The sequence below is a fragment of the Lampris incognitus genome, chromosome 16, assembly GCF_029633865.1.
Source record: "Lampris incognitus isolate fLamInc1 chromosome 16, fLamInc1.hap2, whole genome shotgun sequence".
Taxonomy (NCBI): domain Eukaryota; kingdom Metazoa; phylum Chordata; class Actinopteri; order Lampriformes; family Lampridae; genus Lampris; species Lampris incognitus.
The window spans coordinates 1,932,521-1,956,171 of record NC_079226.1 but is presented as its reverse complement, the minus strand read 5'-3'; the positions used below and the strand labels follow the sequence as shown (position 1 = coordinate 1,956,171).

Sequence of the window (23,651 nt, the reverse complement as noted above, 5' to 3'; positions counted from 1 at the left end):
TGCCAGGGAAGAGGAGAAGAGGAAGGCCAAAGAGGAGGTTTATGGATGTGGTGAGAGAGGACATGCAGGTGGCTGGTGTGACAGAGGAAGATGCAGAGGACAGGAAGAGATGGAAACGGACGATCCGCTGTGGCGCCCCCTAATGGGAGCAGCTTAAACAAAAACAAGATTGTCTATATGTAGTAATATGTATAGTAACTGTCGACATGCAGAGTGATCTGTATACAGTCTAATATGTACAGTATAACATAGGCATCCCTGTACATGATTTTCTATGAACACATATGCAGAGTGAAACTCAACTGTTAGTTGACTATCACTACAGCCTTCAACCTGCTGTGACTAGAAAGCATGACATGACATGAAGCCATGTGGGAGGATATGAATATTATTAAACCATTTCTATGAAACGGTTCTGCTCTGCTGTTCCTTCAACATGGGAATAAGAAAACAAACACATTTGCATCCAATCTGATGGTGTGCGTGTGTTACAGACAAGACTAGTGATGGTTAGTGATAGCTCTGCCATCAAAAGTTCCAACTGGCGGGAGATCTGCCACAGAGGTATAGAACAGCTGGAAATGGAGAGAAATGTGAAAAAAAAACAGCAGAAAAGGGCGTCCGGGTAGCGTAGCAGTCTACTCCATTGCCTACCAACGCAGGGATCACCGGTTCAAATCCCCATGTTACCTCCGGCTTGGTCGGGCGTCCCTACAGACACAACTGGCCTTGTCTGCAGGTGGGAAGCCGGATGTGGGTATGTGTCCTGGACGCTGCACTAGCGCCTCCTCTGTTCGGTCGGGACGCGTGTTCAGGGGGGAGGGGGAATTGGGTGGGAAAAGCGTGATCCTCCCATGCACTATGTCCCCCTGGTGAAACTCCTCACTGTCAGGTGAAAAGAACCGGCTGGCGACTCCACATGTATTGGAGGAGACATGTGGTAGTCTGCAGCCCTCCCTGGACCAGCAGAGGGGGTGGAGCAGCGACCCAGACAGCTCATTAGAGTGGGATAAATAGCCAAGTACAACTGAGGAGAAAAAATGGGGGGGGGGCAACAAAAAAGACTAAGGAGACACACAACCATGCCTGCCCCCACTAACTCAGACTTCATGTGCCCAACATGCGGTAAAACTTATAGATCAAGAATTGGACTCTACAGTCATCAAAGAACACACCATTAACGAGGAGGGACATCATCATCGAACTCCATGGACTACCAGCAAGCAAGCGTGTGTGTGTGTGTGGGGGGGGGGGTCGCGTGGTAATCTGCCCATGGGGGCAATAGTAGTGACATCATCCTGTATCGCTTCAGTGCTATGTGACACATAGCGAGGCTGAGGCAGCCGAGACACATGAGAACATAAGGCTGTGCCGCCCCACACAGCAGGCTGTACTGTGTGAAAACATAAGGCTGTGCTGCCCCACACAGCAGGCTGTACTGTGTGAAAACATAAGGCTGTGCTGCCCCACACAGCAGGCTGTACTGTGTGTATGAAAACATAAGGCTGTGCTGCCCCACACACCAGGCTGTACTGTGTGAAAACATAAGGCTGTGCTGCCCCACACAGCAGGCTGTACTGTGTGAAAACATAAGGCTGTGCTGCCCCACACAGCAGGCTGTACTGTGTGTATGAAAATATAAGGCTGTACTGCCCCACACAGCAGGCTGTACTGTGTGTATGAAAACATAAGGCTGTGCTGCCCCACACAGCAGGCTGTACTGTGTGTATGAAAACATAAGGCTGTGCTGCCCCACACAGCAGGCTGTACTGTGTGTATGAAAACATAAGGCTGTGCTGCCCCACACACCAGGCTGTACTGTGTGAAAACATAAGGCTGTGCTGCCCCACACAGCAGGCTGTACTGTGTGAAAACATAAGGCTGTGCTGCCCCACACACCAGGCTGTACTGTGTGTATGAAAACATAAGGCTGTGCTGCCCCACACACCAGGCTGTACAGTGTGTATGAAAACATAAGGCTGTGCTGCCCCACACAGCAGGCTGTACTGTGTGTATGAAAACATAAGGCTGTGCTGCCCCACACACCAGGCTGTACTGTGTGTATGAAAACATAAGGCTGTGCTGCCCCACACACCAGGCTGTACTGTGTGTATGAAAACATAAGGCTGTGCTGCCCCACACAGCAGGCTGTACAGTGTGTATGAAAACATAAGGCTGTGCTGCCCCACACAGCAGGCTGTACTGTGTGTATGAAAACATAAGGCTGTGCTGCCCCACACAGCAGGCTGTACTGTGTGTATGAAAACATAAGGCTGTACTGCCCCACACACCAGGCTGTACTGTGTGTATGAAAACATAAGGCTGTGCTGCCCCACACACCAGGCTGTACTGTGTGAAAACATAAGGCTGTACTGCCCCACACAGCAGGCTGTACAGTGTGAAAACATAAGGCTGTGCTGCCCCACACACCAGGCTGTACTGTGTGTATGAAAACATAAGGCTGTGCTGCCCCACACAGCAGGCTGTACTGTGTGTATGAAAACATAAGGCTGTGCTGCCCCACACACCAGGCTGTACTGTGTGTATGAAAACATAAGGCTGTGCTGCCCCACACACCAGGCTGTACTGTGTGAAAACATAAGGCTGTGCTGCCCCACACACCAGGCTGTACTGTGTGTATGAAAACATAAGGCTGTACTGCCCCACACACCAGGCTGTACTGTGTGTATGAAAACATAAGGCTGTGCTGCCCCACACAGCAGGCTGTACTGTGTGAAAACATAAGGCTGTGCTGCCCCACACAGCAGGCTGTACAGTGTGTATGAAAACATAAGGCTGTGCTGCCCCACACACCAGGCTGTACTGTGTGTATGAAAACATAAGGCTGTGCTGCCCCACACAGCAGGCTGTACTGTGTGTATGAAAACATAAGGCTGTGCTGCCCCACACAGCAGGCTGTACTGTGTGTATGAAAACATAAGGTTGTGCTGCCCCACACAGCAGGCTGTACTGTGTGAAAACATAAGGCTGTGCTGCCCCACACAGCAGGCTGTACTGTGTGTATGAAAACATAAGGCTGTGCTGCCCCACACAGCAGGCTGTACTGTGTGTATGAAAACATAAGGCTGTGCTGCCCCACACACCAGGCTGTACTGTGTGAAAACATAAGGCTGTACTGCCCCACACAGCAGGCTGTACAGTGTGAAAACATAAGGCTGTGCTGCCCCACACACCAGGCTGTACTGTGTGTATGAAAACATAAGGCTGTGCTGCCCCACACAGCAGGCTGTACTGTGTGTATGAAAACATAAGGCTGTGCTGCCCCACACACCAGGCTGTACTGTGTGTATGAAAACATAAGGCTGTGCTGCCCCACACACCAGGCTGTACTGTGTGAAAACATAAGGCTGTGCTGCCCCACACACCAGGCTGTACTGTGTGTATGAAAACATAAGGCTGTACTGCCCCACACACCAGGCTGTACTGTGTGTATGAAAACATAAGGCTGTGCTGCCCCACACAGCAGGCTGTACTGTGTGAAAACATAAGGCTGTGCTGCCCCACACACCAGGCTGTACTGTGTGTATGAAAACATAAGGCTGTGCTGCCCCACACAGCAGGCTGTACTGTGTGTATGAAAACATAAGGCTGTGCTGCCCCACACAGCAGGCTGTACTGTGTGTATGAAAACATAAGGTTGTGCTGCCCCACACAGCAGGCTGTACTGTGTGAAAACATAAGGCTGTGCTGCCCCACACAGCAGGCTGTACTGTGTGTATGAAAACATAAGGCTGTGCTGCCCCACACAGCAGGCTGTACTGTGTGTATGAAAACATAAGGCTGTGCTGCCCCACACACCAGGCTGTACTGTGTGTATGAAAACATAAGGCTGTACTGCCCCACACAGCAGGCTGTACTGTGTGTATGAAAACATAAGGCTGTGCTGCCCCACACACCAGGCTGTACTGTGTGAAAACATAAGGCTGTGCTGCCCCACACACCAGGCTGTACTGTGTGTATGAAAACATAAGGCTGTGCTGCCCCACACAGCAGGCTGTACTGTATGAAAACATAAGGCTGTGCTGCCCCACACACCAGGCTGTACTGTGTGTATGAAAACATAAGGCTGTGCTGCCCCACACAGCAGGCTGTACTGTGTGTATGAAAACATAAGGCTGTACTGCCCCACACACCAGGCTGTACTGTGTGTATGAAAACATAAGGCTGTACTGCCCCACACAGCAGGCTGTACTGTGTGTATGAAAACATAAGGCTGTGCTGCCCCACACACCAGGCTGTACTGTGTGTATGAAAACATAAGGCTGTGCTGCCCCACACAGCAGGCTGTACTGTATGAAAACATAAGGCTGTGCTGCCCCACACAGCAGGCTGTACTGTGTGAAAACATAAGGCTGTGCTGCCCCACACAGCAGGCTGTACAGTGTGTATGAAAACATAAGGCTGTGCTGCCCCACACAGCAGGCTGTACTGTGTGTATGAAAACATAAGGCTGTGCTGCCCCACACAGCAGGCTGTACTGTGTGTATGAAAACATAAGGCTGTGCTGCCCCACACACCAGGCTGTACTGTGTGTATGAAAACATAAGGCTGTGCTGCCCCACACACCAGGCTGTACTGTGTGAAAACATAAGGCTGTACTGCCCCACACACCAGGCTGTACCATCAGTGTTGTGTTTTTATGGAACTGGACAACATTTCTGAATGACATGCATTTGCCTGAACATGCCTGTCATCACCCATCATGCTACAGATGAGTATTTGTCCTTTGACCTCCTTATTACTGGTGACCTCTCTGTGATGGTCATTATGTGTGAATGTAAGTGTGTCTGAACGAGACCAACATGGTGTAAAAAGCTTTTGAATGAACAACACAAAGGCAGCACAAGTACAGCCTGCTTCCAGTGTGTTAAGGGTTAACCAGAAAACTGCCTCTCTGTGTCCAGAGCACATTCCTGAATAAATGATGTTTTCAGTCAGGCAGGTCACCATGGAAACCAGGAGGGGGAGAACCGAATGGGGGGAAGGGAGGAGAAAAAGGTTCCCCGTCTGTGTGTCTCTCTCTGCAGGAGCTCGGTGTCTCTGCTGGACTGGGTACTGGCTGGACATCAACACCATGACAACTGTTATTAGTGTCAGTTCACACGGACGTGATTAAACCACACTAAGTCAGAGGACAGTCTGTCAAAATCTACAGAACCACCAAACTGGTTTACTACTGAGCTGTCAATCATAATGTCAGAAGTCAGCTCTACCCCCCCAACACACACACACAAGTTTCTGTTTATTTTCAGGTGCAGTGCTTTCAACTGTGTGTGTATGTGTGTGTGTGTGTGTGTGTGTTGCCAGCCAAGGGCACCTTAAGCACATCTGTCAGGTAGAATAACAATGAAGGCACTTCCCACATGCACACCCTACATACAATCTCTCTCTCTCTCTCTCTCTCTCTCTCTCTCTCTCTCTCTCTCTCTCTCTCTCTCTCTCTCTCTCTCTCTCTCTCTCACACACACACACACTCACACACACACACACACACACACACACACACACACACACACACACACCAGGTGTTTTTTGGTTTGGCTCAGAAGATGAGGAGAGACTCATCACAGAGACAGAAATCTCTGCAATGCACCAAACCACCATGATTTCTACTGTCACCATGACAACTACACTGTCACCATGACTACTACTACTGTCACCATGCTACTACTACTACTATTACTACTACTACTGTCACTATGACTACCACTACTACTGTCACAATGACTACTACTACTGTCACCATGACAACTACAACTGTCACCATACTACTACTACTACTAGTGCTGCTGCTGCTACTACTACCGTCACCATGACTACCACTACTACTACTACTACTACTGTAACATGACTACTACTGTCACATGACAACTACAACTGTCACCATGACTACTACTACTACTACTACTACTACTACTACTGTCACCATTACTACTACTACTGTCATCAAACTACTACTACTATCACCATTACTACTACTACTGTCATCAAACTACTACTACTGTCACCATTACTACTACTACTGTCATCAAACTACTACTACTGTCACCATTACTACTACTACTGTCATCAAACTACTACTACTGTCACTATGACTACTACTACTTTCATCATTACTACTAATCCCACCACCACCACCAATACCTACTACTACTACTACTACTACTACTACTACTAATATGACTAGCAGCAGTACTGCCATGGCTACTACTATGAGGTTAAAGCGGACTTCAGAAATTGGACTATGTTCCTCTGTTCATATTTCCACGAACACAACAACTTTCACTCCAAATGTATTGGACTGACAGAGGACTTAGTGTGTCAGGTCATCATGGTGGTCTGTCTGTCTGTCTGTCTGTCTGTCTGTCTCTCCTCTGTCAGGCAGGCTGATTGTAAAGAGAGCAACAGATGAGATCTGTCTTGTGTTCTCTGACCACACCGTCTCTCTGTAGGCCTCCTCCACCACCATGCCAGACAGCAGCTCTGCCACTGCAGTGTGTGTGTGTGTGTGTGTGTGTCTGTCTGTCTGTCTGTCTGTCTGTACAAACCTCTACAACCGCCTGTGAAACTGTTTCTGTGCAGCAGAAATGTCTGGATGTGTGTAACACTGCAATGTGTTCATAAGTGTGTGTGTGTGTTTTGCAGCCTTTTGTAGGCACACACTGACTGCTTGGAGTGTGCACTGATGATGCACCGTGCACAAGCATGGATGTCAGTCTATTCTGAGGAAGGCCTGCAGCAGTGCATGCTCCAATGTGTGTGTGTGTGTGTGGGGGGGGGGGGATCTTAACTGATGAGACCCGGTTCTTGAAATGCCTCTATGTTGCCATGGTTACTATCAGCCGATAACAGACCTCCTGGATGCTGCATGACAAATACAATCCAGCACCATCCATCACACATGCTGCTGCTGTAAACAGATGTAAGAGGCTTCAGGTCCATTTCTGCAGAAATGAAGACATGGCAGAGGCGAGACTGTGGACACAACTGTCATGTCACTAGAGTGACTTAATCCAACACATAAGTATGATAGGGATTCAAACAGTAACAGACTCATTGGAAGTAATAGACTAGTCATCCATCATCATTTTATCTCTCCGTCACGTCTTTGTCATTCCTGGTTGTTGGCTAACAGACACCATGTCAGGGTGTTGGGACTATGGACTTCCTGGTTGTTGGCTAACATACACCATCTCAGGGTGTTGGGACTATGGACTTTTTGGTTGCTGGCTAACAGACACCATGTCAGGGTGTTGGGACTATGGACTTCCTGGTTGTTGGCTAACAGACACCATCTCAGGGTGTTGGGACTATGGACTTCCTGGTTGTTGGCTAACAGACACCATCTCAGGGTGTTGGGACTATGGACCTCCTGGATGTTGGCTAACAGACACCATCTCAGGGTGTTGGGACTATGGACTTCCTGGTTGTTGGCTAACATACACCATCTCAGGGTGTTGGGACTATGGACTTTTTGGTTGTTGGCTAACAGACACCATCTCAGGGTGTTGGGACTATGGACTTCCTGGTTGTTGGCTAACAGACACCATCTCAGGGTGTTGGGACTATGGACTTCCTGGCTGTTGGCTAACAGACACCATCTCAGGGTGTTGGGACTATGGACTGTTGGTTATTTCTATGATCTAATAAAACCAAAAGTTTGCGGAAGGTTTTGTGAATGTGTATTCAGTATGGATGAGTAACGTGGCGCATTGAAGTAATAAAATCCTCAGTGTGTGTATTGATGGAGAAATCAGTTTTTTTACCCAAGTGCCTACGCGTACCAGAATGCATTGCAGCATGCTAGCTTCTGTATCATCGCCCATCAAATCCTTTGCACTAAAGTTGTAGGACATGATTACTGAAGTTTGAAACATAGCTTGGCCAAGAGAATGAGGATGCTCTTTCAGAACCGCATCTTTACAGTAGATTAGAGTGGAGATTAAAAACCCAGGATAAACTAGACTGTAGATTTTCTCTCTGCCAACTGACATCACAATACATCAGTTAACGGATGGAAAAATCTCAGTTTCACTTCTAGCCAGAGATACAGAAAAATCAGGACTGACAGGTGTTCTTAATATGCTAGTAAAGATAATGAGACATAAGGTGGAAAATTGGCAGAAGTTCCCTTTAAGAGTTGCTCTGTCCTTGAAAATATTCACCTGTTGACGTTTTGCACATTTTGTGAAGGAATTGTGAGTACAGAAAAGTTATGAAATTGTAAAACAGAAGTGGTCAGACTGTAAAAAAGGAATAGTCTCAGTATTGTCTTGGGTTAAATGTCTATGGTGGCGCCCCTCTGGCCAGAAGACGTCCCAGCTCGCTACACCAGCACTCTGTTGAATCCCACACAAAGCATTTAGACATGATTTCACACCACCGTATGAATACGTTCATGATGCCACAGGCCTGAACACCTCTGACAGGAAGAGAGCGGTCAGGAAATGTCCAGCCCCCGACCGTCTACTTCCAGCAGACAGACCAACAGACAGACCAACACAACAACAGTCAGACAAACAGGTAGAGCAACAGTCAGACCAGCAAACACTGCAATACATAATCCAACAGACAGTCCAACAGTCAGAACAGCAGACATTCCAATACATAATCCAACAGACAGTCCAACAGTCAGAACAACAGACAATCCAACAGTCAGAACATCAGACAGTCCAAAACATAATCCAACAGTCAGAACAACAGTCAGAACAGCAGACAGTCCAACAGTCAGAACAGCAGACAGTCCAACACATAATACAACAGTCAGAACAACAGTCAGAACAGCAGACAGTCCAACACATAATCCAACAGACAATCCAACAGTCAGAACAGCAGACAGTCCAACACATAATACAACAGTCAGAACAACAGTCAGAACAGCAGACAGTCCAACACATAATCCAACAGACAATCCAACAGTCAGAACAGCCGACAGTCCAAAACATAATCCAACAGTCAGAACAACAGTCAGAACAGCAGACAGTCCACCACATAATCCAACAGTCAGAACAGCAGACAGTCCAACACATAATCCAACAGTCAGAACAACAGTCAGAACAGCAGACAGCCCACCACATAATCCAACAGTCAGAACAACAGTCAGAACAGCAGACAGCCCACCACATAATCCAACAGTCAGAACAGCAGACAGTCCAACACATAATCCAACAGTCAGAACAGCAGACAGTCCACCACATAATCCAACAGTTAGGACAGCAGACAGTCCAACACATAATCCAACAGTCAGAACAGCAGACAGTCCAACACATAATCCAACAGTCAGAATAGCAGACAGTCCAACGCATAATCCAACAGTCAGAACAGCAGACAGTCCACCACATAATCCAACAGTCAGAACAGCAGACAGTCCAACACATAATCCAACAGTCAGAACAGCAGACAGTCCACCACATAATCCAACAGTCAGAACAGCAGACAGTCCACCACATAATCCAACAGTCAGAACAGCAGACAGTCCAACACATAATCCAACAGTCAGAACAGCAGACAGTCCACCACATAATCCAACAGTCAGAACAGCAGACAGTCCACCACATAATCCAACAGTCAGAACAGCAGACAGTCCAACACATAATCCAACAGTCAGAATAGCAGACAGTCCAACGCATAATCCAACAGTCAGAACAGCAGACAGTCCACCACATAATCCAACAATCAGAACAGCAGACAGTCCACCACATAATCCAACAGTCAGAACAGCAGACAGTCCACCACATAATCCAACAGTCAGAACAGCAGACAGTCCACCACATAATCCAACAGTCAGAACAGCAGACAGTCCACCACATAATCCAACAGTCAGAACAGCAGACAGTCCACCACATAATCCAACAGTCAGAACAGCAGACAGTCCAACACATAATCCAACAGTCAGAATAGCAGACAGTCCAACGCATAATCCAACAGTCAGAACAGCAGACAGTCCACCACATAATCCAACAATCAGAACAGCAGACAGTCCACCACATAATCCAACAGTCAGAACAGCAGACAGTCCACCACATAATCCAACAGTCAGAACAGCAGACAGTCCACCACATAATCCAACAATCAGAACAGCAGACAGTCCAACACATAATCCAACAGTCAGAACAGCAGACAGTCCAACAGTCAGAACAGCAGACAGTCCAACAGTCAGAACAGCAGACAGTAACACATAATGCAACAGACTAGGGCTGGGTGGGACATCGGCTTTTTACGTTATATCGATATATTTTCAAACAAGATACAGGATGAGACAATACCGTTCATATCGATATAGTCTGACGTTGCGTTAAAATACATAACACCCGTTTCTTAACACCAGAACGAGCAGGACTTCAGTCCTACCCAAAACCACCGTGGGCGGTCAACATGACGGCCGGTGTTTAAACTCTACATATATGTGTCAAGATAAATACCCAGCTGAGATATTAATGCATTACATGTGTTAGTGTGTCTGTTAAGAAACTAACTGACACCAACAGTAACATTTTAACAACTATAATACTAGTTTTAAACAAGTTAAACTTCAGAGACACATGGTCCAACTTGAATAGCAAAACTGAAAAAGTGAAGATATTACCTGAAAAACCAAACAGAAAACACATACTGTTAATCTAACAAACGTAACAAGGCTGGTAAAACCGGAAATGTAAGAAAAGAACTGAAAATAAATATTGAAAGTCCCAAACAACGACCGCAGTTTAAAAACTACTAGAACGACCGTGGGCGGTCATTTTGACCGCCGCGGTTTTTAAACTCTATATTGCGTCAAGGTAAATACCCACCTGAGATATTAATGCATTACATATGTTAGTGTGTCTGTTATGAAACTGCTGACAACCAAATTACCGTTTGAACAACTTTAATACTGTTTTTAAACAAGTTAAAATGGCCGCTGTCCAACGCCTGTAAATACTAAGGCGCCTCGGTGGTAGTCACGGTGCGTCTGTAACCAGACATGTTGGACATCACACGTCAAGCTGAGACTGTTTGTCTACACTAGAGGGCGCTAGTGTGTTTCTAGGACACAGCCACGAACTTCACACAGGAAATGATGCGGCCAACACACGTCACAAATACTGACATGACGCACACCATCACGCAGACATTACGAGACGGTCATTTTGACCGCCCACGGTCGTTTTAGGTAGATCTGCGTAACTTTTTTTATGTGCGATTTATCTAAAACGCATTTTAAATGCAAATACATGCAATTTCAGGAGAATTCGGGGAGGTCTGTAGCTTCTTTTTTTTTCTTTACCAAGTTATTAGACTCTTAAAATCCAAAATGCGGTTTGCATTATCAGAGATAGGCTTATTCTTATTGAAAATAGGCCTATCTAGTTTAGATAAGTTTTCATGTACATGTTTGATGTATTGTGCAGCGGTGTGTTTTAACACAGGGAAGGAAACCCTGCCTGCATTTTATTTGGATGCTCTGCAATAAACGTGCTAGTGACGTCTCACATGCTTCGGCCCACAACTGACCATTTCGCCCACGTCGTAGGAAATACCCACATATACAGCGTGTATCGCCACGCAGCCTGAAAATACCCAGATATAGGTTTTGGTCCATATCGCCCGGCCCCACCACACACAGTCCAACAGACAGACGGGTGGATGTGCGCTAGTCGACAGTTGAGTTTCTACGTCAGGAGGAGAAGCAGAGATCGGCCGCAGGTGCATTTGGTGGAGGAGACGATGGAGACCTAGGCAGTTCCACTGGACTCTGGCACTTGGTTCCACGGTGTTGCGCTCTTTACTCCGAATCCAGCAGTCCAGCTGCACACACGCGCGGAAGCGTCGTAAAGGCAGCTAGCTCGCTGATATGACCGTGATGTAACTGTGTGGAGCAGACATTAAAACGCCAGACAAGAAAGCCAAACGGCCACTTTAATGTCCTCTTAGATTCACGCCCGTTTTAGAGAAAAGAAAAGTCACATTTCACCACTGACATTCATATCAACCAAATTTATTAGCATTAAGTCAGCTCAAGGCACGTTACAACATGTGGTCTTCTTTTTCTGTCACTACAGAACGGAAATAAAAAGGTCCATGACTACGCCAGCTTCCGGTCCAGCCTCCGTCACGTCCCCCGTGAACCAATGGGCTGGCTGGATGAGAGCGACTGAACCGAGAAAACATTCAATTAAAAAGGTTTTACGTTTCAAAAAAGTACTATTAAATAGTTTAAAGGCCTTTTATAAAAATAAAACAATGTTTTAAATTATTTAATAATCCAAAAACATGACATCATTTTTCGTAAAAGGCCTTTAAACTATTTAATATTGTTAAATAGTTTAAAGGCCTTTGATAAAAAATAAGTAACGTTTTAAATGTCCCCGTGTCTGTCTACACGCGTTACGTCAGCCTCCCACGTGACATGACGTCACACACTTACTGTAGCCTGCGGCGTCTCGGCCAGACAGCGGCAGCGGCGGCGCGCTGCTGGTTCCACTATTCATATTCACATGTAGGTCCTATTGATATTCACATGTAGGTCCTGCTCCTAACCTGTCTTGTGCTCTGCTTTGTTGCGGGCCGTCATCACGGGTCTCTCTCCTTTTTTACCTTCACGTCTCCCGCGAGGATTGTGGCTATCTCGCCCTGCATGAAAGCCCAGGGCACGTTGGAGCCGACCAGGGGGCATTTGTCCCCGCTGGGGCAGTAGACCTCCCCGGAGGCGCCCTGAGCCTTGATGCTCTCTCGGGAGCAGGGGAAACAGAACTTGTGTCCGGGGACGGAGGGACACTGGACGAAGTGCGTGTCCTCCAGCCGTTCGTGGCAGATGGTGCAGCAAAGTGCCCCGTTGGCCGCCATGGGGCAGTCGGGAGCGGGGGACGCGTGTGTCTGCTCCATGCCGGAGTGCGCGCTCCCGCCGCTGGAGTGGGAAGGCACGCCCCCTCCGGCCAGCTCTAGCTCCGCGCTGCGGGAGGCCAGCCTCCTCTGTCCGGAGGCGGAGGCGGGGGACGACGGGCTGCTGCTGCTGGCGTGTCTGGATGAGGAGGTAGTGGAGTGAACGGAGTCTCTATCCTTCGGGGAGTGCGCATTCCCCAGTGTGTCCGCGACGGACATGAGCGCGGCCATGGGCGACTGGCCGCTGTGCGGCGGTGCGGACTCGGGGGGCGTGGTGCGGCTCGAGTGGACGGAGTGTCCGGGACCGGTACCCAGAGGAGGAGGTCCGCAGTGAGAGGCGGAGAAGGAGCCTGCAGTCATCCACTGTCTGTGCTGCTCCTCGGCGGAGTCCGGCTCCGGGGACGCTCTTCTCTTCCGCACGCCGGCGCGGGCTGGGCTACCGCCGCTGCCGGAGGCCGGACCGCGGCCGGACAGGAGCAGGGAGGTGGGCAGGAGGGGGCAGCTGCCGTCCACGTGGGGCTGAGGGAGCATATCTCCACCCAGCGCCTCCTTGAAGAAGCGGAGCGGCTCCGGCAGTAATTCTCCGAGCAGGCGCCAGTCTCCGGAACCGGGTTTCTTCTCGTACTCCAGATACTTGAAGCCAGACGACAGACCGCGTCCCAAGTCCTTCATACAGTCCTGGTACATCTGCTTGGCCACGCCCGAGGCGCTGGAGAACACGGTACCGGAGCCGGTGGGGTACTCGATGAAAATCCTTAATTCGTAGTCCAGTCCGGCTTTGGACACGGCGTCAAAGGCGAACACGCGACCCAGCAGGCCGTGGTCCTTCTTGAAGCGGACGTGAAACGGACTGCAGCCAGAGAGGGTGAGCAGAGTCTCCCGGACCAGTTTGGGCTTGTTGGTCCACTCCTCCTGCCGGTTCCGGAGGCTCTCACTCAGCTCCATCAGAACCTCCGCGTTCCTCTGTTTCTCCTTCAGCTCCTGGTCCTGCTCCGTACTGGACACTGAGCCCGGTCTCTTCCCTCCCTGCTCGCACGACAGGGCGGCTCGATTCGGCAGAGTCTGCGGCAGGAGGTTTGGAGGGACGTTCAGCGGTCCGGACACGGACACCAGCCCGTGACTTCTGCTTCTGTTCGGGCTCTGTCGGTTCAGTTCCGGAGGTCCGTCGTCTGGTTTAGGAAAGCCGTTTGGAGCCGCCGGTCCGTTGGACAGTCTGCTGCCGTAGTCGAACCGAGTCCGACCGTCAGAGCCCAGACAGTAGCGGTCCAGACCGGCCTGCAGCGGTCTGGCCGCTCCGTCGCTGTGGCTCGTCGGGCCGCCCGCCTCTCTGGCCGCCACCTTGGTCGCTCCGCCGTGCGCTCTCTTAAGGTTCCGTGCGGTCCCGATAACGAACTCCACCCGGTCTGCGCCCTCGTAGTTGGCGCAGCCGCGGCAGACGGGCTCGCTGAAGTCCCAGATCATGGCCCAGGGCATGCGGGGGAGGTCGCACAGATAACACGACTGTCTCCGGGAGGAGCTGGAAGACATGGTGGCTCCTATTCGCCTCCTCCGCCAAACTGATTCAGCAGCGAGTCTGGAGAAAACAAAACCTCCTCCTCCTCCTCGGCAAACAGATGTGGGGGTTCGGCTTTTTTTCCCCACGCGTCTCACATCCTGACTCCAGGACTGAGGAATTTAGATGGTGTAACCCCCCATCACACACACCCCTCCTCCGGTTGGAATGCCACCCGGTTGGTTGGTTGGGTGACGTCATCCCCTCCATGTCCCACACTTCTCTTTGAACGAGAATGACATGACACTTGTTGGTCTCTCTCGCTCTGTCTCTCTGTCTGTCTCTCGCTCTCTCTCTGTCCGTCTGTCCGTCCGTCTCTCTCTGTCGCTCTCTGTGTCTCGAGCATGGAAACGTTTCATAAAGACGTGTGTGTTGCTAGGCAGCTTCCCCTGGTGTGTTCCTCATATTACACCTCCAGCTGCAGGGAACATGTGTTTCCCGTCATGCACGTTCACATGTGGCATGTACTGGAGCACAATAACATTCTTACGCTCTCTGCTTCAACACGATGGACACAAGGACCCCCCCCCCCAAAAAAAGACGGAACAGAGACAGATGACAGAGTACATTACAAATAGTGTGTGTGTGTGTGTGTGTGTGTGTGTGTGTGTGTGTGTGTGTGTGTGTGTGTGTGTGTGTGTGAGGACGGTAGTGGTGGGGGAAGGGGAGAAACATGAAACCAACAGTAGGGGGTGAGAGAATCACAGCTGTGTGTGTAATCCACACTTAAACTATTATCATACTGTAGTCTCTGTCTGTCTCTATCTGTCTGTGTCCAACTGTCTGTCTGTTTCTCTGCCTGTCTGTGTCTCTGTAAGTCTGTCTGTCTGTCTCTGCCTGTCTGTGTCTTTGTAAGTCTATCTGTCTCTGCCTGTAAGTCTGTCTGTCTGTCTCTCTGGCTGTCTCTCAATGTATGTCTGTCTATCTGCCTGTCTCTCTGCCTGTGTCTGTAAGTCTGTCTGTTTCTCTGCGTGTCTGTCTCTGTAAGTCCGTTTCTCTGCCTGCCTGTCTGTCTGTAAAGTCTGTCTGTTTTGCTGTCTCTGCCTGCCTGTCTGTCTCTATCTGTCTGTGTCTCTCTGCCTGTCTGTAGCTTAGGTGAAATCAGTTGGGCTGAATAGGACATGTCTTTCTGTGTCCATTGCATTTAATTAGCTGTGACCATCAGTGGTCCATCACCACATGATGTTCAGTAGGTGTGTTCATCACACGGCGCTGCATGCTGAGATATGCAGGAGCTTCATGCTGAGACATGCAGGAACTGCATGCTGGGATATGCAGGAACTGCATGCTGAGATATGCAGGAGCTTCATGCTGAGACATGCAGGAACTGCATGCTGGGATATGCAGGAGCCGCAGGCTGAAATATGCAGGACCTGCATGCTGGGATATGTAAGAGCTGCATGCTGGGATATGCAGGAAATGCATGCTGAGACATGCAGCAGCTGCACGATGAGACATGCCTAGCTGCATGCTGAGACATTCGGGAGCCGCATGCTGAGACATGCGGGAGATGCATGCTGAGACATGCGGGAGCTGCATGCCGATACATGCATGAACTGCATATGCAGGATCTGCATGCTGAGACATTCGGGGAGCTTCATGCTGAGACATGCAGGAACTGCATGCTGGGATATGCAGGAACTGCATGCTGAGCCATGCGGGAGCTGCATGCTGAGACATGTGGGGAACTGCATGCTGAGCCATGCAGGAGCTGCACGCTGAGACATGCAGGAACTGCATGCTGAGCCATGCGGGAGCTGCACGCTGGGTTATGCAGGGGCTGCATGCTGAGACATGCAGGAATTGCATGCTGAGCCATGCGGGAGCTGCATGCTGGGTTATGCAGGGGCTGCATGCTGAGACATGCAGGAACTGCATATGCAGGAGCTGCATGCTGTACTACACATGAGGGAAGAGGAATTATTTTGTACGGTAGATTTTTGTTCGCTTACGATGACTTTAATGCAACATTGATGATTCAAGAGGAAACATAAAATGTGCACTGAGGTCTGCTGCACTTCTTGAATACCTTCAGATTTCAAAGTATTTGCAATTGATAGTTTTGTTCCTGCACTTATGAAACCTATTTACAATATTTGCTTGTTTATTTTTGCCCAACACAATTGTTCATGTCTAAACCTCACGATAAAAATACAATAGATAATTCACATCATTTCATTAAAATACAAAAAGCTGCGGTGCCAACGATAATGCGAAAGATTTAAAAGATCATATAATACGTACGCACAGAGTCAAATCCTCTTCGCAAACACAATTCAAAGACTTGATGTCGGAAATCGTCACAGTAAACAGCAGCTGAAGCTGATCTGCGACACGTATCATTCATATTATCATCACCCGGTCTGCCGCGTTCACTACAACTACCTCCACCCAATGCGAACTACATCCTGAAGTATTGCCGACATGGAGTACCTATCAGAGCAGTGCATGCTAACATGGGTCCAGGAAATCACAGACACCGAGCGACTGACCGTCCAAAACAGCCTACTGACTGTTTGATCACACAACTTGAGCTACAATTATGTCTTTATTTGTATTAAACAACTTGAACCTCTCTCTCTCTCTCACTCTCTCACTCACACACACACACACATACACAATATGTGTCGTGTTTATGTGCACGAGTCATCAGTTTCAGGCTGGACTATCACACACGTCAGCAGCACACTATCAGAATGTGTGCTGGATGATATTTTCTCTGTCTCTGCTTACTGAAAATGTACGGGTGTGTTGGTGTGTTGGTCAGCTGGTGTGTTGACATGACTGTCAAACCACCAGCCTTGCTGACGCAGCTGCAGATCATGGACAACACACACAGGAAGGACCTGTAACACTTCCTACAGGTCCTATCAGATGACAGCAAACAGGGAGGGGAGATAGGAAAATAGCTCTGGTTTTGTCTATTTGATTTTTTTTTACCCCCCCCCCCAACCTTTTCTCCCCAATTGTATCTGGCCAATTACGCCACTCTTCCGAGCATTCCCAAATTCTGCTCCACCCCCTCTGCTGATCAGGGGAGGGCTGCAGACTACCACGTCTCCTCCGATACATGTGGAGTCACCAGCCGCTTCTTTTCACCTGACAGTGAGGAGTTTCACCAGGGGGACGTAGCACGTGGGAGGATCACGCTATTCCCCCCAGTTCCCCCTCCCCCCCAAACAGGCGCCCCGACTGGCCAGAGGGGACGCTAGTGCAGCAACCAGGACACACACCCACATCCGGCTTCCCATCCGCAGATACGGCCAATTGTGTCTGTAGGGACGCCCGACCAAGCCGGGGGCAACACGGGGATTCGAACCGGGATCCTCGTGTTGGTAGGCAACGGAATAGACCGCCACGCTACCCGGGTGCCCCCTGTCCATTTGATTTAGTTCTCACCTGTACCAGAACAGAACACAGTTAATATTCAGTTTTCCTTCTCTAAGGTTTTGGTGCCATGCCAAACTGTTGCATTCTGGGAACTAAAAAAACCTTCAGCAGGCGAGGCTCATGAGCAAGAACAAAAACACAACATTCTCTTCATTCGTCCAAAGGGCTTTTTCGTTTAAGATGTGAACAACAGACAGACACAGAGCAAGCTCAAAGTCACACACACACACACACACACACAGAGCCAAAGACAGGTGAACCGGAGCATGACGACATGGTCTAAACATTGAGACTGGCCCAACCCCACCTGTTTTGCTGCGGGAGGTCGTTGCTGGGTGTTGCTATGGTAACTGGGTCAGTCTCTGCTGCAGTGGCTCCAGTTTGGGGGCTACGTTGGTTACTGACGGCCTCAAGGTGTCTGTCACTTCCTCCTGTACAAGCACATACACACACACACATAAAGGACAGGCCACAGTAAGCAGTTCGTATGCATCCTGAACTCTGACCTTCTGCCAGAAGCCAGTTACTGCAAGGCTGCAGGATATTATACGTCTGTCTCTCTATCTGCCTGTCTGTCTTTTTATATATATATATATACACACGCATACCCACATCCGGCTTCCCACCTGCAGACACAGCCAATTGTGTCTGTAGGGACGCCCGACCAGGCCAGAGATAACACGGGTATTCGAACTAGAGCGCCCTGTGTTGGTAGGCAACGGAATAGACCGCTACGTTACCCGGACGCCCCCTGCCTGTCTGTCTTGATTCATAACACTGTGTGTGTATGTTGGTCTGTATATGTTTTTCCATCGATATCCATGTTTCCATCAAGATATTTGTTCCAACCAGAAACGTAAAAAGCCAAAAAAAACCATAGTCCTGCACAAGCACCGTTCCTGCTACTGCGTGTAGTGGGATCCTGCAGGCCATCGCAGACCAATCCTGTCACTGTTTCTACTGGTTTATTCTGTTGTTTGCATGGCCGTCCTGCTGCCCGTGTGTACAGGGATGTTTTATCTGCTTTAAACCAGGCAGTGGCACCACACTCACATCTGGTTCAACACCTGCTTCATAAGAGTTATGCTACATGGTCTGTGATGAAACCAACAGGATTCAAACACCAATCCATCCATCCATCCATCCATCCATCCATCCATCCATCCATCCATTATCCATCCATTATCCATCCATCCATCCATCCATCCATTATCCATCCATTATCCATCCAGCCATCTATCCATCCATTATCCAAACCGCTTATCCTGCTCTCAGGTTCGCGGGGATGCTGCAGCCTATCCCAGCAGTCATTGGCAGCAGGTGGGCAGACACCCTGGACAGGCTGCCAGGCCATCACAGGGCCGGCCTGCCCGCCCACACACACACACACGCATGCACACACACACACACACACAACAGAGCGTTGTCGTTGGGGATGCTGAGATTTGACTGCTGAAACAGCACAGTTGCTATGACAACCTGTTTTCTGGGACCCCAGCACTGAAACCAATTCAAAACGGAGTTACTTTTACATGAAACACAACCCTTTATACAACTATCATAAAGCAATACGTTCACAACCCATACCAACACACAACAGATGGATGGATGGATGGATGGATGGGTGGGTGGGTGGATGGATGGATGAAAGATAGATGGTTGGATGGTCAGATGATTGATTCAAAATAAAGAAAATTTGGGGCAGTTTTGAACTTGTTGATTTTCAGGATCTGTTCAGAGACTCAAGACCGTTCTAGGTGTGTGTCAGGTAGATCCTACAGCAAATAACAGCAACACTTGTAAGAGTGTGACATGCTGAACGATGGCATGTGGTTTAGGCCAGACTAGCACACTGACCATGCTTTGTGCTGGCTGTTGTCGCTGCTCTCTGTGGTCTGGTCCAGACCAGCGACCCTGAACTGGACCTGGGAACCATCCCACAAGGGCCAGGGGTCTCCAGGGGCCTCTGACCAGCTCCTCCAACTCTCTGCTGGGCGGTGGACGGTGCTGGAGAGGAGGGACAAGGAGGGACAACCACAGCTTATAAACCACAGCAGACGGAATGAGATGAGTGACATTTAATCCATCAATCAATAAAATCTAAATAGAAATCTCTAGGTGTAGCATGACCTCAAAGATCCTGTTAAACCTTCCACTCTGAGAGGAAACAGCAGACTTCTGATGTGTTGTGTGTCAGCCATCATGCTAAACACAGCACCAGTGTAAATTCATATCAATGTTCCACACATAGACAGGAGAAGACAACAGCTCCACATTCTACCAACCAGATGTCCTCTGTGCTCTGCGGTGTGAACAGCTGACAGAAGAACAGCAACACACACCTGCATGTGGTGAAAGTAGACAACCTACATGAAAAAGAACAACACACCCATCTACCATCTTTAAGAGTCAGTCTGACAAAGAGGTGACACACACAGGTGTTCAGACGACAGGATGGGGTCTGGATCCTCTGCATGTGAATGAAAGGGGGAATCATCAACACTTTCAGGATTTTGGTGAGTCTTAATGTGTGAACCAGCTAGTGTGAGAGTACAGGTCATGTCTCTAGCACCGCCTACTGGACGAAGGTATAAAAGCACTTTAGCTTAGATTAACACTATTCGATAATGATAATAAACTTTATTTGTATAGCACCTTTCATACATAAAATGCAGCTCAAAGTGCTTTACATTAAAAACAGGGGAGACAATAAAACTCAACAACAATACAGATAAAATAAGTTAAAAGTAATAAAACACAGACCTAGGCAAAAAACACAAAAAAGGCAAGAAATAAAACCACAGTACAAGATAAAAAATAAGAGTAAAAGAAATATAAAGTGGAATTAATTAAAAGCAAGAGCATGAAGATGGGTCTTGAGCTGATTCTTAAAACTATCTATGCACGTTGCTTCTCTTATTTGTTGGGGGAGTCTATTCCAAGCCGTCGGTGCATAAAAACAAAATGCTGCTTCGCCATACTTTTTGCAGTTCATTCTAGGGACCGTGAGCAGGCCAGCACCAGAGGATCTAAGAGAGCGGCTCGGAACAGCATCAGATCAGCAGTCAGACAGGTATGAGGGTGCTGAACCATGTAGAGCTTTAAACACCAGTAAAAGAATTTAAAAATCAATCCTCAATGCTACAGGAAGCCAGTGTAAAGATGCTAAAACTGGGGTAATGTGATTTCTCATCCTGGTTTTTGTTACGACCCTTGCTGCCGTGCTCTGTACAAGTACTGTATTGTGTTGACTCAATACCATACTAACAACAACTTTTTATAGCGCCTATCACGGAACCAAGGACGCTTTACACTAGATAAGAAAAAAAGATTAAAACAAAGATCAAAAGACTCACATATCACAATACGAGTCACAATATGACTCACATATCACAATACGAGTCACAATATGACCCACATGTCACAAGTCACAATATGACTCACATATCACAATACGAGTCACAATATGACTCACATATCACAATACGAGTCACAATATGACTCACATATCACAATACGAGTCACAATGACTCACATATCACAATACGAGTCACAATATGACTCACATATCACAATACGAGTCACAATATGACACATATCACAATATGACTCACTTATCACAATACGAGTCACAATATGACTCACATATCACAATGAGTCACAATATGACACATATCACAATATGAGTCACAATATGACACATATCACAATGAGTCACAATATGGCTCACATATCACAATGAGTCACAATATGACTCACATATCACAATACGAGTCACAATATGACTCACTTTTAACGTGTGTGTTAAACACACGTCCATATTTCAAGATGAGGGAGGAACACAGGGTGACGTACAAGAGTGGAGGAAAGTGCACACAGGTGGACTATATCTTATGTAGAAGGCGCAATCTGAAAGGGATTGGAGACTGCAAGGTGGTGACAGGAGAGAACGTAGCTAGGCAGCATCGGATGGTGGTCTGTAACATGACTTTGGAGACCAAGAGGAAGGGAGTGAAGGCAGAGCCAAGGATCAAATGGTGGAAGTTGAAGAAGTAAGACTGTTGTGTGGAGTTCAGGCAGGAGTTAAGACAGGCACTGGGTGGTAGTGAAGAGTTGCCAGATGGCTGGGCAACCACTGCAGAAATAGTGAGGGGGACAGCTAGGAAGGTACTTGGTGTGTCATCTGGACAGAGGAAGGAAGACAAGGAGACTTGGTGGTGGAATGAGGAAGTACAGCAAAGTATACAGAGGAAAAGGTTGGCAAAGAAGAAGTGGGATAGTCAGAGAGATGAAGAAGGCAAAGGAAAAGGCGTATGGTGAGTTGTATGACAGGTTAGACACTAAGGGAGGAGAAAAGGATTTGTACCAATTGGCTAGACAGAGAGACCGAGCTGCGAAGGATGTGCAACAAGTTAGGGTGATCAAGGATAGAGATGGAAATGTGCTGACAAGCGAGGAGAGTGTGTTGAGAAGGTGGAAGGAGTACTCTGAGGGGCTGATGAATGAAGAAAATGAGAGAGAGAGAGAGAGAGAGAGAGAGAGAGAGAGAGAGAGAGAGAGAGAGAGAGAGACGGCTGGATGATGTGGGGATAGTGAATCAGGAAGTTCAGTGGATTAGCAAGGAGGAAGTGAGGGCAGCTATGAAAAGGATGAAGAGTGGAAAGGCAGTTGGTCCTGATGACATACCTGTGGAGGCATGGAGATGTTTAGGAGAGATGGCAGTGGGGTTTTTAACTAGATTAACACAATCTTGGAAAGTGAGAGGATGCCTGAGGAGTGGAGAAGAAGCATACTGGTACCGATTTTCAAGAACAAGGGTGATGTACAGAACTGTAGCAGCTACATAGGTATAAAGTTGATCAGCCACAGCATGAAGATTTGGGAAAGAGTAATAGAAGCTAGGTTAAGAGGAGAGGTGATGATCAGCAGCAGCAGTATGGTTTCATGCCATGAAAGAGCACCACAGATGTGATGTTTGCTTTGAGAATGTTGATGGAGAAGTATAGAGAAGGCCAGAAAGAGTTACATTGTGTCTTTGTAGATTTAGAGAAAGCATAAGACAGGGTGCTGAGAGAGGAGGTCTGGTATTGTATAAGGAAGTCGGGAGTTGCAGAGAAGTATGTAGGAGTGGTGCAGGATATGTATGAGGGACGTGTGACAGTGGTGAGGTGTGCGGTTGGAATGAGAGATGGGTTCAAGTTGGAGGTGGGATTACATCAAGGATCGGCTCTGAGCCCTTTCTTGTTTGCAATGGTGATGTACAGGTTGACGGGGGAGATCAGGCAGGAGTCTTCATGGACGATGATGTTCGTGGATGACATTGTGATCTGTAGCGAGAGGAGGGCACAGGTTGAGGAGAGCCTGGAGAGGTGGAGGTATGCACTGGAGAGAAGAGGAATGAAAGTCAGTAGGAGGAAGACGGAATACCTATGCGTGAATGAGAGGGAGGGGTAAAGGTGACGAAGGCATATGAGTTTAAATACTTGGGGTCAACTGTCGAAAGTAATGGGGAGTGCAGAAGAGAGGAGAATTTCAATTTCAATTTCAATTTTATTTGTATAGCCCAATATCACAAGTGGGCTTAACAGCAACACAACATCCTGTCCTTAGACCCTCTCATCGGATGAGGAACACCTCCCTAAAAACCTTTAACAGGGAGAAACAATAGGAAGAAACCTCAGTGAGAGCAACAGAGGAGGGATCTCTCTCCAAGACGGACAGCATGCAATGGATGTTGTGTTCACGCAATTTACATAATACAACATTGAAAGAGGATAACAGAATTATAATGGACATAGAATTTATGAAGAACATGATGCACAGGATG

At 48.2% G+C, this 23,651-nt stretch overlaps 2 protein-coding genes across 2 annotated transcripts in view; both read right to left on the bottom strand.

The window, feature by feature from the left end:
* Positions 1-23,651, bottom strand: part of kiaa0586 (KIAA0586 ortholog) — a 130,778-nt gene that overhangs the window by 101,832 nt on the left and 5,295 nt on the right. The window contains exons 4-5 of the mRNA XM_056296270.1: positions 19,682-19,831; positions 18,132-18,255 (exon numbers count right to left, since the gene is read on the bottom strand). Of these exons, the coding sequence (XP_056152245.1) occupies positions 18,132-18,255; positions 19,682-19,831 (274 nt within the window). The remainder of the gene's footprint in view (positions 1-18,131; positions 18,256-19,681; positions 19,832-23,651) is intronic.
* Positions 11,987-14,845, bottom strand: irf2bpl (interferon regulatory factor 2 binding protein-like). Its single transcript, XM_056295992.1, has one exon. It carries the CDS (start codon positions 14,407-14,409, stop codon positions 12,574-12,576), a length of 1,836 nt encoding a protein of 611 aa, XP_056151967.1. The 5' UTR covers positions 14,410-14,845; the 3' UTR covers positions 11,987-12,573.

Coding starts and splice junctions, on each gene's coding strand:
- irf2bpl (XM_056295992.1), bottom strand. CDS start 14,409: ATGTCTTCCAGCTCCTCCCGGAGACAGTCGTGTTATCTGTGCGACCTC.